This window comes from Dermacentor albipictus, chromosome 1 (assembly GCF_038994185.2).
Source record: "Dermacentor albipictus isolate Rhodes 1998 colony chromosome 1, USDA_Dalb.pri_finalv2, whole genome shotgun sequence".
Taxonomy (NCBI): Eukaryota; Metazoa; Arthropoda; class Arachnida; order Ixodida; family Ixodidae; genus Dermacentor; species Dermacentor albipictus.
The window spans coordinates 42,539,534-42,553,989 of record NC_091821.1 but is presented as its reverse complement, the minus strand read 5'-3'; the positions used below and the strand labels follow the sequence as shown (position 1 = coordinate 42,553,989).

The following is a 14,456-nucleotide window of genomic DNA, read 5'->3' as shown; positions in this document are numbered from 1 at the left end:
ACCCCTTGGTAGTGGACCTGTACGTTATCAGTGGTGGTTATCTGCACACTTCTTCCGAGTGCACTCGAAAAAGGTGTACAGTGTACCACACAAGCTTTGTCCATGTTGCAAGTCTGCATATATAGTTGTGTTGCCGTTATTATGCTTGCAATGCTGTTTTCTTATGCTGATAACCCCCTGTGTCTGCATGTCATTCTAATTTTTTGTGCCACTAGAGCAATGATCAAGATAGGTACCTCACAGGCAATTCATTGCTGCTAAGTGGCTCCATTCACATCCTTGGTATGGAAAGGCAGCCGTGAAAAACACGCCCGCCATGGTTGCTCACTGGCTATAGAGTTGGGCTACTGAGCACGAGGTTGCGGGATGGAATCCCAGCCACGGCGGCTGCATTTCGATGGGGGCAAAATGCAAAAACACCCGTGTACTTAGATTTAGGTGCACACTAAAGGACCCCAGGTGGTCGAAATTTCCGGAGTCCCCCAATACGGCATGCCTCAAAATCAGAAAGTGGTTTTGGCACGTAAAACCCCATAATTTAATTTTGTTAAAAACACGGACATTAGAAGAACAAAAAGAACAACACAAACACAGACTTGTGTCCGTGTTACATGCCTGCCTTTCTATACTATAAATCCCTAACAACTTGCTCAGCTTTTTGTCATTCTAAGCTTCATTCACATTATCTTAATGATAGGACATGGTGGTTTATGACAGTATTTTTCAGCAGAGCAAATTGTCTTGAAAGATTTTAAGGCAGCATGTGCAGTCCCCATTTTCACTCGCAACATGCATTTTGTCCTATATGTGCAAAAGAAGCAGTTATGAAGATTTCACAGTTTAAAACTTGTTTGCACATCTTGCATCCCATCACATGATGGTAAGCTGCTTTTGCTTTAAAGTTGCTTTTATGACTTCACTGTTTCAGTCATTCTTGACATCACTTCTGTCCTTTCAGTATAGGCATAGTGAACCATAGCTTTTTATGTACTATACACACCCTTTAATAAAAAGACTCTTGTAAAGCATGGGTCTGCATACAGCAAAGGTGTATGCAGCCCGATGCCTCTTGTGTTTAGTGGGGGTTGAAGTTCTAACGTTGAAGAGCGCCATGCAAGCGATACCTATGCGTTGTGTAGGCCACACATACTGTATGTTTGAGACAATTGCTCAATATTTTAACTCCATGAAAACATTTTTTGAGCATGTTTTCACAGGACCTTGTCTGAATGGCTCAGTGCCGTACAAATACAGTGATCACGTCTTACTATTCTGCTGTCTTACACCACATTTCAGCACTGCTTATTCTCTTGTAGAGTTAGTGCTAAGGGGAGGGCTGTTTTACAAATTAGGTTGCGTGTTTCTGCATGTGTGATGGCACACAGCCATGCCTCAATCTCGTGTGTGTGCCCACTTTGCACTATGCAGAAAGGCATCCCTGTCCAGCAGCTGGGGCAGCTATGACAGAAAGCAGAGCACAACAATGCCTCCCACCTCGACTGCAGCTGGTGCTGGCAGCACTGCAGCAGTCAGCACTACTAGCAAGCCATGGAGCAGTGCAGAGGCAGAAGACGATGACGACGATGATGACCAGTATCTGGAAGAAGATAGCAGCCAAGAGGAGGAACTGCGCTGCCCACCGTGCCCCGTGTTCAAGGCAGACTATGTGTGTGGCACAGACAACCAAACATATTCGTCAGAGTGTCGGCTCCAGTACCACAACTGCCGCCAACGCACTTCAGTGCAGGTCTCCTGCAAGGGATTCTGCCCCTGTAAAGGTGAGCGCACAACTGTAGGTGCTTTCACTAATTTGGCTGTAAGCAAGTTCACAGTAAGGTAATCTAGGACAAGCAAAATTCATATGTACCATATTTACGCACCTCTAACACACCTTTTTTCGAAAACTATGGGTCCGAAAATTGCTTGCACATTACAATTGGACATGAAACCTAAAAACATGCCAAAATAACGTTTTGCGGTGGTGGCAACAGCCTGCCATCAGACACTGCATCATCGCCATCACGAGATGGTGACGGAGCACATTTTTGTAAAGGTTGCTGTGGGCATGACTGTGGCTTCACTTTATGCTCAAATATAACCTGGAGCAGTCAATCACTTTTGGAGGTGCTATCACTTTCGCCAGATTTCATGTGACTCTCGGCACCAGATGCGTCTGCATATATGGCTGCCCGCATTTCTGGCACTGTACCAAGCTCACTATCTGCGCACAGTGCCAAGAATGCTGTCAGCCACATACTTCAAGACTGATACAGAGTGACATAAAATCTCGCAAAAGGGATCATCTGAAGCGAATGAAGTGGAAATGGTGACGACAATGTGCTGCTTTCATTATGAAAGCTCATCAAAAAAAATGTTTCCCTTCTGTAAAGGCAAATTCTCCGCATCTCATTTTTTTCTGATCCCAAACGTGGGGGCATGCTATATTTTTCTTTTATAAATTGGCAGCACATTAAATTCAGATGCACATTCATTTCCTTTCTTTAAACCCACAAAATTTGGGTGCGCATTAGGCTTGAGGGCACGTTAGAAATGGGTAAATGCACTAATAACAGGAACGTGAAAGGGAGGACGAGGTAAGTACTGTTAGCTCACATTATTTTCGCCTTTCATATGCAGTAAAATTCTGGTAAACAGTGACAGCTTAGATGGAATTGCCGGTTATACAGTACAACATGCTTTCAATTGATTGTTTTGTATTCAAATAATGTAAACAAACTTGCATTAATCGGAACCAAAATGTTGAACTCACTATAAACAGAACTACAGAATCAAGCTCAAAAGGATATTTTTTTTCAGAAAGAACCAGGATGTTATATTTTGGCAACACCTGTCTTCTGTGAAGAAAGTCATTCTTACTAGATGGCATGCCACACATCCAATGTTTTCCTTTACATGTTACATAGTGAGGCTTTTGTCCTTGATGTTGGCACCAACAAAAGTGGCAATAAAGCAAGGGAAGGACTGGAAAATGACTGTTGCGAAAAACCTGCGGTTTTCAGCTGTCAGAGTGCAGCCAGTGTCTGTCGAGAGAGAATGCAGATTTGGTACATGCATTAACCACACTTTGGTCTGTCTGTATCAACAGCACGACAATGGTCGAAGTATAGACTGACAAGGTCGCATGAAAGCATATGTGCATGCAGCAAAACGGTTTGCAATCTTTTATTTTTTGTTTTATTCTTTTATTGCCACTTGGAGAACAATCAAATCAGTTCTGGCGAATCAGTTATTTTGTACTTACGTCTATTTGGACTTGTAGGCAGTCCCTGCCGAGTCCAAATTATCGGTTGACAACTGTACTGGTTCCAGAATAAGTGCTAAGCACCTTGTCAGCCTTTGTTTAACTAGCTGCTATATTCCCTTCTTAGCGCTCAACATTTCCGACAACTCTGTTAAGAGGGTGTATAAAATATACTGCTGCACCCTGCACATCTTTTTCTAAAAACATAACTCCTGCTTATCAGAACATATCTCTCCAGTCCCTTGAGGAACAAGATTCTGCTGTGCAGTTGAATCTCATCACACTGAAATTGACTGAGTGTATGTTGTTCGTAATTAGCTCAGATGGTAGAGCAACCGCCCAGGAACGGCATTAATCCCAATTTGATCCCCGTACCGAGACAAATTTTTCTTCTAACTGCAGAGCCTTCTGTCTGAAAATGTTTATAGGTTTCCTTTGTAGCTTCCACAGAACCAGGGAGAAACCCTCGTGACATTTAATTCATGGCTCAAATATAATATGATATACTTTCCCTGGTAGCAAATTATACAAAAAAGAAAGCTTACATTGTAGTTCTGCAAAATGTTTATTTATGCAGAAATTTTGATGCACTTACAGGAAGTTACAACTATGGTAGGCTGCACTTTAGCAGAAATTGCAGAGAAAGAAAAATTATTTATTCCAAGTTTCATTTAAGCAGTGGAATCACAAATCTTGAAATATCTCTTTATTTCAAAAGTGCAAGTGCCCCTTATAGTACTGAGGTGCAGAAAAATGATATAATTGTACTAGATGTGCATTTTGGCTTATCCCTTTTCACAAGTTCTATGTTTGTAAAGCAAAATATTGCACAGGAATTATGCAACCATCATATTCGGCATACTACTGGAGAATTTCGATTTCCATTCCTTCCTAGTTGGTTTGGTAATGTTTTGCGCACTCGTATCAAAACTATTCAAGTCCCTATCACATGGCTCTCTGCTCTTTCTGATTACCTCGCTTGTCACTTCAACTGAATAATTTTTATGACTTTCATTATTGCGGCAAGCGTAATTGCATTGCACAGTCACTATTTCATTGTTGCCATCACAATTCACAGCCTATCGTGCACTAATAAGCTGAGTAAAAATGATGCAGAGGATTTGTTGACAACAGTGAGGAAAATTGTGAATTCAGTGCCTTGATAACATGTATTATTGCATTGGTTGGTTTGTAGATTCTGAATGCATTTTGGAACCAGTGCAAAAGAATGTAATACAAAGGAAAGGCAGAATGAATGCTAAACATCAGCTGAAGCATTTGCTATAAAGAAAAAGTGAGCTTTAGACATACATGTATACGCAAAACCACACATTTCCTGCATGTGCACATGAAAAATGTTAATCTGTACACATCATCCATGCATTCGTGCAGCTGTCACACAATTCTTTGCAGATGACGAAACTGTCTGAGCAGTGAAAGTTTACTGATACAATTATCGCACTCTTTCTCGATGCAGTATACTTCTTCGATTTCACTACGAATTTGCTGGGGGAACTTGTGCAAAATACAAGTGCACTGAACTCAGGTGTGCAAGAGCACCAGCAACAATGATCAGTCGATGGCATCCGTCCCCCATGCAATGCCTTTAATGCCGTACAGTGCATATGTACCCTTTTGTTGGGATGAACCATGCTGTCGATTTGATGTTGCACTAGCCACAAGAAAGGGGTAGTGTTGTGTACAATGTCTGTCCCAAAAGTTGATGTGGTGAGTCAACAAAGAAGTGGTGTAGCAGTGCTGCTCTCTCCACTCAAAAGGTGGACTTCTAGTATGAGCCAGACTGCTGTATGACAAGGCAGCATTTTATGCGTGCACTTCTTGTGCAACTCATTTTTAGTCTTTGTTGAAATGGAGACCAACGAACAGATTGAACAAAAGATCAATATCAAATTTATTGTGAAGTTGTACAAGAATGGTGTAGAAATTCATCAAATGTTGCCAAAGGTGTATGGAAAGGGTGCCCTAAAAGAAAGAACAGTATTCAACTAGGTTCTGCATTTTCAGGAAGGCCGTGAAGACCCCAAGGACAATGCAAAATCAGGACACTCGTCCACCTCATGCGAGGATGAAAACTAGAGTGCGTTCTCTTGGGCTCAGTGAGCGCTGAATGACTGTTATAACGATAGCATAAGCGAGTGGTTTGGAAAACTCGCCTGTTCAGCAGATTTTGACTGAAAATTAGAAATGAGAAGGGTTTGTGTGAAGATGGTGCCGAAACTGCCAACTTTTCAGCAAAAGTTGTGACGAAAACAATGTTGCATTGATTGAAAGCTTCAAACACCAATGAACTCTTGCAAAAAGTCATCACCGGTGACGAAACAGATTTACGAATGCGATATTGAGCTGAAGTCGCAGCACAGGGAGTGGAAGAAGATGGATGAGCCAAGGTCTCCCCAAAAAAAGCACAGAACAAAAACAAAATTAAAGTAATGTTGATCATGTTTTTTTACTACTATGGAATTGTTGCACCACGAACTGGTACCTGAAGGTCAAGCTCAAACTGTCAATGCAGCTGGAGGCCCAGAAGCATCTGAGAGATTGTGTGAGCCATGAGCATCCAAATTTGTCACACAATTGGCGCTAGATTATGCACCACGACAATGCCCCTGTGCAGTCTCCATTGATAGTGCGTGAGTTCTTGCACACAATTGCATCACTGTGCTGGAACACTCGCTCTGCTCTCCTCATTAAGCCCCCCTGCGACTTTCTTTTGTTCCTCAAATGCAAACTGGTACTCCAGGGGTGGCATTTTGAGGACGTGACAACAATGCAAAAGGAAACGACATCGCTGCCGAAGTGCCACAAGAGAACTTCGAAAGGTGCTTCCAGCAATGGAAAAAGAGGTAGAACCAGTGTATTGTGTCTAATGGAAAGTATTTTGAAGGTGACTACACGTTGATGTGTCTGAAAGTTTGGGTAAACAATTTTTCCTAAAGGATGAGCCGGCGATTGCAGCTCGATCTGGCACACGAAAAGGAGGAAAGCAGGAAGGAAGCGCGCTGTCTTTCGTCACACACAAGGCTCCGGGAAAGGGGGGGGGGGGGGAGCGTTCTACTCCAGGCAGCCGCGTGAGCCTACCCATGCCGCTGTATCTTGAAAGCTATCTGTGACGGGGACAAAGTCCACAGTGGAGTCCACAGGGAGTGGAGGGGGGAGGGGCGTTCTACTGTGGGCCGCTGTATCTTGAAAGCCGTCTGTGACTGGACGGAGTCTGCCATGCACTGTGTTTTCACGGCTTTGTTCGCGTTGATGCGAGAGGCAGCACGAAGGTCAATTCGCTTGCTTCTGCTGCTGCGCATCCTCACTCCAGCATTTTAACAGCCAGCGAGTTCCTGCAGTCATCGAGCAAGATGTGTTCATGTTTGCTTATACACGTGTGACACCATGCTTGTTAATTTAGTTAGTATGCTTATGTTTACAAGTTTATATTGCCAATAAAGCTACTATCCTTACTTCATATAGCTGTCCACTAATTTGCTATCACAAGCGATGCTTCATTTTTCATGCGAAACTCCGACTTTTTTTGAGTCTCATTACCATGTCGCACACCCTAGGAAATGTATTTGGGGGACGAAGGATTATGGTTGTTTTTGTGTTCAAGCATGTCATCTTTATGTTGCTTCGAAGTGTATATATAATATATAGTGTTATATATAATAATATATAATGATATAATATGTTATATAATGTAAGTGTTATATATATATATATATATATATATATATATATATATATATAATTTTTTTTAGACAGACTATTCTTGGTGACCCTTGCTTGCAAATCCTAAAAGTTGTGTGCCTCCAACTTTATGTTCTACTTCTGTTTCTTGATCAGCTCAGATCTATAATGGCCCATTTACAGTTTGACTGTAATGAAATTGAAAATGTACTCATTTGCAGTAGCAGGTCACTGCAGTCTTTTCAGCTAATGTAAGAATGACAGGAGCTAATGAGCTTTGTGAAGGTAGCATAGTAGCTGACTTCCATGTGACTCCATTAGGTAGGAACAAACTGGGGTGTTATTTATTGCTTAATTCTTTATTGCATGCTTTATCTATAAGTTGATAAATTTTGTGGTAGTTTAGTAAAAGCACTATTTAGTCAGGGTATCTTTTCTCATTACAGCTGTGAAAAGCCTGGAGGAGCAGCAGCGTGAAAGTAGACAGAAGGCCCGGTGGGACCGCTACATGGCAAAGCTACAAAATACCATTGACAAAGAAAAGAAAGCCAACAAAGATGCCACAGGCAAGCCTACTGCCTTCAACAACAGGTGCGTGTGCTTTTTACTGAGCATGCATAGGAGCAGTCATTCAAAATGGTGTTAAGTCTAATTGCATGCAGTATGAAATCGCCATGCTGAAGTTGACCAGGTTTTAAAAATCTATTTTGATGGGACAAGAGACCTTTCTGAAAGCTGCTTTTGCCATGCACAGACTGTAAACTGCTCTTGCACAGACATTCCTGACAGGATGTGTAGGCAAAATACTGTATCAAATCATTGGTAAATTTATGTCCCACTTTTCCATTTTAGCCAAAAAGTGAAAAACATATTTGCCTGGAGAAAATTTGGCACACTAATGAAGAACAACAAAACTCTGGGTTTTATTACTTTTGGCCTCCAAAAACACAGGAAGAAATTTCACAGCCTATAAGATGGTTGCAGCAGCATATCACAGCAAATAGCAATACCACTTTACCATTACCGTCGAACTTCAATATAAGGGACACATATTTTATATAACGAAGTAAGTGTGAAGTTTGGTTGGTCATGCTTTATTTAAATGGGGCACTGTTTTGCTATAGTGAAGCCAAAAGCACAGAATCCATCATGGTATGGGTTATAGCAAGCAACATTGTTTTCAAGGAGCTCAAAATATATATTCTGCCAGCAAAATTTCAAGTAGAATTGCTAATAGATTTTCCAGGTGCCTGATCTTTTGGAACTGCATGCTCATTCTGACATACCCATGGCAATGCCACCTGCCTATAGAACCATGGCAACTGACATTTTGGACGCTGCACGATGTACCGCTTGACCTCTCGGACATGATCAGCACACCCGATCGTGCAAACATTACGGTTGTGAACCAAGTCGCCGCTACGGCCATATGATACAAGATTGCAACTTTCCTGCTAGCATTTAGGTTGTGGGCTCAATCCCAGCCTCGGCGGCTGCATTTCGATGGGGGCGCAATGCAGAAACACTGATGTACCATGCACTGGGTGCACGTTAAAGAAACTCAGGTGATCAAAATCAATCCGGAGTCACCCAATGAGATGTGCCTAATATTGATATTGTGGTTTTGGCACTTCAAACTCCTTGATGTAATGTCAATGTAGATTGCAACTTTGGCTGCTGACTGCCATGCAAGCGGCACTGGTTACACTTAGCGGCCTTGGCGGTATGGCTGAGATGAAAATTTGCCAATGGGCAGTGGAGTGGCTGGCAACAAGCCGCTGTGGGTAGCTCTCCATCAATACGTTTGTACCAGTAGACCTCATCGGCAATCTAGCGTGAGGTCACTCACACACACAGTCTAGACTGACGGCTGTAGTGGTAGAGTTCGGTATGCATGTAGCCCCCTTCAGTGTCTGAAAAAAATGTCACCGGCTGTACTTGGCAAGTGTGACTTAAAATGCTTGGAGAAAAGAAACAAAAATTTTCTAGATGTTGAAATCTCGCATTCTAGGCACACATGCTTGTTTTGGCCCACGGCTTGGCTTGGTTGGACTGCATCTGACATTCCATGGGATCACAGCAATATCACATTTTCATATTAGTTACAGTGCAAAGCATGTGTATGTAATTTATTATTGTTTCCATGCCATGTATGGGCACGACAAGGCACCAACAGACCATCAAAATTTGTAGGAGGCCCTTTGCTGGCTCGTCGGAAGCATCACACTTTTTTTTTTCTCTCATGTATGCAATTACAAATATCGGATATAACAAAGGTATCTTCACGTTTGATGCAGCCTCATTATAGTGAGGTTTGACTGTACTATAGTTTTCAATATCTGGTTGTTCACTCCGAAGAAAAAGGAAATGTACAGCCAGACTTTGTTATCAGAATTGTAATTTTGGAGGGAAGCTTTGTTTATCATAAATTTCACATGCAGTGTCAGGGATTCCTGTGCTCTGACAGCATGGATGACTTTCCGCTTTCTCTAGATGCTCCACTTGGCTATCTTGTGAATGAGTCTTTGTAAACGGAAGTTCTACAGACGTTCCACTGGTACTGCTCATTTCAGTGATGAATTTCTCAAATTCTTTAAATAAAGAGAGACAAAATTATAATTTTTGCTGGCCAGGCTACATAGCAGTGAATATCAAAATTTTCTTGATAACTGCCTATATAATTAATAAAACATCAGAAGTGAACTTTTAAGTAATGGTTTTAGAGACCATGTTTAAAATGCAAAATTGGAACTTGGCCAGTACTCAAATTCACTTCAATTCTCTTTACTCCATGTTCCAACAACATGAGTATGTGAGGGGCAAAAGCTGCCCTGTAGGCAGCTAAATAAGTGAACCTTCTCCTAGAAGTTTTGTGCCTGTCACCAGTATATAGGAAAATATGGACTCAAAGATATTCAACAAATGCAGTGCTGTTCCAGGTAATATTTCTCTGCACTGCATGTTGTTATAATGCACCAGCATATTAACTGCAGCAGCAATGCATTGTGCTGCAGATTCTCAGAAACAACTTTTTTAACCTGGTCAGCAAAATTTATAATTTTGTAGTGTTTACTAAAACTCTGATGTGGCTGCAGACATTGGATTTAAATAATTAAGTAACTATTCCTTATAGTTTATAATTCACTGCTCAGTAAAAAAAAAAGCACCACAGTGCAACTGCATGAACTCCGTGACCTACAACTATGGCGACTGTTTATTACATGGCGCCTCTTAATTGCACCATTCTACCCTTTGACCAATGCTACTGTCAGATGACACAAGCCACATTAAATCCATCAGTACGTTCATATTACATTCTTGTTTATGAAGACATGGGATTGCTATTGCTGCTGTATTGATCAAGAAAGCCAAACAAGCAGAGATAAAATTGACCATCGTAATGCACAAAATCTTGTGGTACGGCTCAAAAAGAAGTTACAAAACTAGCATGGCAAAAATCTGCGCAGGTCTATAGTTATATGAACTTTAGTACGCGCTTGTCAAACTGTTCTATGATTTGAGTAAGCCTTCACCAGTCAAACTTACTATATCTATACCGTATTTACTCGTGTAAGGGCTGCCGTCATCTAAGGGCTGCGGAGACCCCCACCAAAGTTTGCCCCTACACTTTGGAGGGCAAAATTTTGGGTAAAAATTCAGAACGTCCAGCCGGAAAGTAAAGTTGTTACATTGCCACTAGATGATGCTAGCTGTTTTTTCGTCACACCATTATTTCTTTGTGTGGCGCATCACCTCGGCTGTGGTGGCAGTGTTTTTAAAAAGTCAGATAGGTGGCATTTCACCTCAAGAGATGGGAGCCCTGTTTGGGTCAGCGCTGGTCAGGGATGATGGGCCAGCATCTGAGATTGTTTACTTCATCATCAATATCATCATCAGCCTATTTTATGTCCACTGCAGAACGAAGGCCTCTCCCTGCGATCACCAATTACCCCTGTCCCGCGCCAACCGATTCCAACTAGCGCCTGCGAATTTCCTAATTTCATCGTCCCACCGTCCTCGACTGCACTTCCCTTCTCTTGGCACCCATTCTGTAACCCTAATGGTTCACTGGTTATCTAACCTACGCTATAAATTACCGGCCCAGCTCCATTTTTTTCTCTTAATGTGAATTAGAATATCGGCTATAGCCATTTGCTCTCTTTCTGTCTCTTAACGTTATGCCTAGCATTCTTCGTTCCATCGCTCATTGAGCGGTCCTTATTTTTCTCAAGCTTCTTGGTCAGTCTCCAAGTTTCTGCCCCATATGTCAGCACCAGTAAAATCCACTGATTGTACACCTTCCTTTTCAATGATAATGGTAAGCTTCCATTCAGGAGCTAACAAAGTCAGGAGCATTATGTCATTTGTGCCCCTCTTACCCTCAGCAACAGTCGCAGAAACAGTATGAACCTATAGCGGGCCGTCATCGGCCTTATTTGTGTAAGGGCCGCACCCAGCCAAGATTCTAGAAACAAAAGTGCGGCCCTTACACAAGTATATATGGTAGCGCGTCATCACTTTGATTCTGATAATGTTGAAAAATGCTGAATAAATGCTTGGGTGCCACCTTCATGAAGAATATGTACAGTAAAAGCTTGTTAATTCGAACCGCAAGGGGAAGCCACTTCAGTTTGAATTAACAAAAGTTCTAACTAACGAAAGTGCAGGAGAACAACAGTACACTGCAATTTGGAAGCAATAGGGCATGTCAGAAATTTGACGTGTCAGAAAGTGATGGCGTGTGCTGCGGGCACACGCCATTTTCAAGTCGCACCTTTGGGTCCGACTGTGCCACACCACCGATGTCCACCGAAATGAACGTTAGCCGAGGCTCAGCACCATCATAAAGAATTGCGACGGCCGATACATCCTAAGCTGAAAACAGACGTGCACAACCGATGAAGACTGCCAAGACAAAGACGCTGAACATGTGAAGGTGGCGAAGGCCCCGATTAGTCAGTTCTTGATTGCAAGCGCAGCTGCGACGCACTTGATTCGCTGTGTTTTGGTGCTTGCCGCAACATTAGCAGCTACACAAGATTTGCAAAGCCTCCGAGATTCGCGACGGACAAGAAGTCTCGGAGGTCACATAGAACGGAGAGGAGGCAGCCGCCGCTGCCTTCTGGTCGATCCCGCGCCGGTTAGATTTGTCCTGATTTTGCCTTCTCTCACCGTTCTCTTCGTTCCGGAGGCGATGCAGCCTTGCGTGTAGGCAGTAGGCGCGTTTCTCTGGCCGTGTGCCAGGCGCCAAGCCGCTGGCACGGTGGCGCGTAGTTCGAATTATCCGTGCGGGAACCTTCTCGCGTTCGAATTAATGGGCTTTTTTTATACATAGACTTCTGTGTACCTTGGCCGGACCAAATCGTACGGTTCGAATTATCCATAAATTCGAATTATTGAAGTTCGAATTAACAAGCTTTCACTGTACTTATAATAAATGGAACTAATGTGATGCCCTGGTCGACAATTGTGCTTCATACTTGAAATTATGTGAATGGCTAGAAATTTTGCCTATGGTAGCTTGCTTTCACATGACTGTACTAATTAGTGACAAATCAAGAATTCAGGAGAGGTTCCTTCCAAAAACATGTCGTGCTTAAAGAAATGGTTCCCTTGCAAGTACCACCGGCACGAAAAGGAGGAGCTCTAGCTTTTCAGCAACAGTGAGCACACAGCACAAATGAACAGCCAACATACCATGAAAGATTGAATGGTCTGATTTGCACCTGACGCACGAAAAACTCCCCCAGCAGTGCAAGAAGTTTCGTGTCAAGGAAGCATCTGAGGAAAGCAAAGACAGCTGACGTGGATACAAAGGATAAGAGAGGAGAGGCGGGTTATATAGACGAGGTGATTCGCTAGTGCATTTATACGTTTTCTTTCAGGCACACTTGCTGCTGCAGTCTTTACCTGTCACTGACTATATAGTATATTACCACTTTTTTTTTTTTTGCTTTTTAGGTACATTTGATGGCCAGAAAGGTGACCTATTTTTTCTCTTCAATATGTGCATTGGATCTTGTTTTTTAATTTTAAACATTGTCTCCTCCCACTCAGGCTGAAGTCCAAGTTCAGTTCCAAGGACTCGTGGACCAGCAAAGACAGCCATAATTCAGTTTTGACAAACAAGGTGTCTTCTCCTGTCAGCAAAGACAAAGGTACAGCATCTACCATGTTTGCCACACTGTTGATTTCATCATTCATGTTCTGTGGGGGGGGGGGGGGGGAGGCAAATGTTGCACTTCTTTTTTTTTTTTTTAAGTGAGCTCTTTTCATACGAGTACATGAATTGAACATGAAGAATATGGGAAACGAAGGGCTCAATTTATTTTTAGTTACCATCACCATCACTTGAAATTAATAGACAACGTAGCCTGGGAAAGCATATGGGGAATTAACTGTTCTTTTTAATTGAAATATACAAGCAGTAAGAAAAGTGGGAATGAAAGTGGATGAAAGCGAATTACTACAGGTGGGAGCCGAAGCCACGTCTTCCGCATTACATGTGCGGTGATTTACCATTGACCTACTGCAGTGGCCATCCTCCCATACACTGTATTGAGTATTTTTGTACGTGTGCTAGTTCTATTCCTGGGAGTACTAGCCAGTTCCACTCATGTCTATGGCAGCAGATGTAGAGTAACTTGAAGCTTTAACCAGTTTCACATAAATTTTCACATAAATATGCAACAGGAGAATAATACCTGCTTCTTTGTGCAGCTGGTCTTCAGATCAGTATTGAGTTAATTTTGTAGACATATCGCTTTCATCACGAGAAGTTTGAACAACAAAAGGGGCACTGGAGTTATAGATATTACACTTATTGTGACACAAGTTTTAGTTTGGCATACAGTGCTCTAAAGCTGTTTATTAAGATTTTTCTGAACATTGTAGTTGCATTCAATAACATTCTTTATCTGGCTCGCTTCTTGTCTGTCCAACTCTCGCTTTGATTCTTTTAGCACATGCATTAATTACCTTAACACTTTGTTAATTTTTTCAAGAACTGATTTATTCTTTTGTCTTATGGACACCCTTTCTTGAGTCACTAATGAGAGATTTGACTTGTGGCTTCTGTCCTCATACTTGAGCTTAGCTGATAGATTCGCGACTCTAAATCTGAATTAGAGGAAACTCCTAGAAACTGACCCTCAAGGTGTTTTTCAGAGACATCATGTGATGAAGACAGTATATTGTACAACGCAACGATCAGCCACAATATATTTAGCATTTTATTTATTGCACACCCTATTTGTCTTCAGAGAAGCACATCCATAGTCCACTTTTGCAGAATTGCTGACACTCAGCTGTTTGGCTAACGTGCCAATTTATACTTCGGGTCAAGCTTTTTAGTCTGACTAGCCTTGTGGCCCTACCGCAGCGTTTACTCTGCTCTTTAAAAGTGCACGCTTTCAGTATACTTGCAATTTTTTTTTTTTCAGTGTTTTGAGTGAAGTAAATTGCAAATTGTTGTCACATGGCATGGTTCAGCATC

The 14,456-nt window shown here is 42.1% G+C and overlaps 1 protein-coding gene across 1 annotated transcript in view; it reads left to right on the top strand.

Annotated features, from left to right (window-relative positions):
- Cow (Proteoglycan Cow) overlaps nucleotides 1-14,456 on the top strand; it is a 58,597-nt gene that overhangs the window by 9,187 nt on the left and 34,954 nt on the right. The window contains exons 4-6 of the mRNA XM_065437817.2: nucleotides 1,429-1,778; nucleotides 7,408-7,552; nucleotides 13,019-13,119. Of these exons, the coding sequence (XP_065293889.1) occupies nucleotides 1,429-1,778; nucleotides 7,408-7,552; nucleotides 13,019-13,119 (596 nt within the window). The remainder of the gene's footprint in view (nucleotides 1-1,428; nucleotides 1,779-7,407; nucleotides 7,553-13,018; nucleotides 13,120-14,456) is intronic.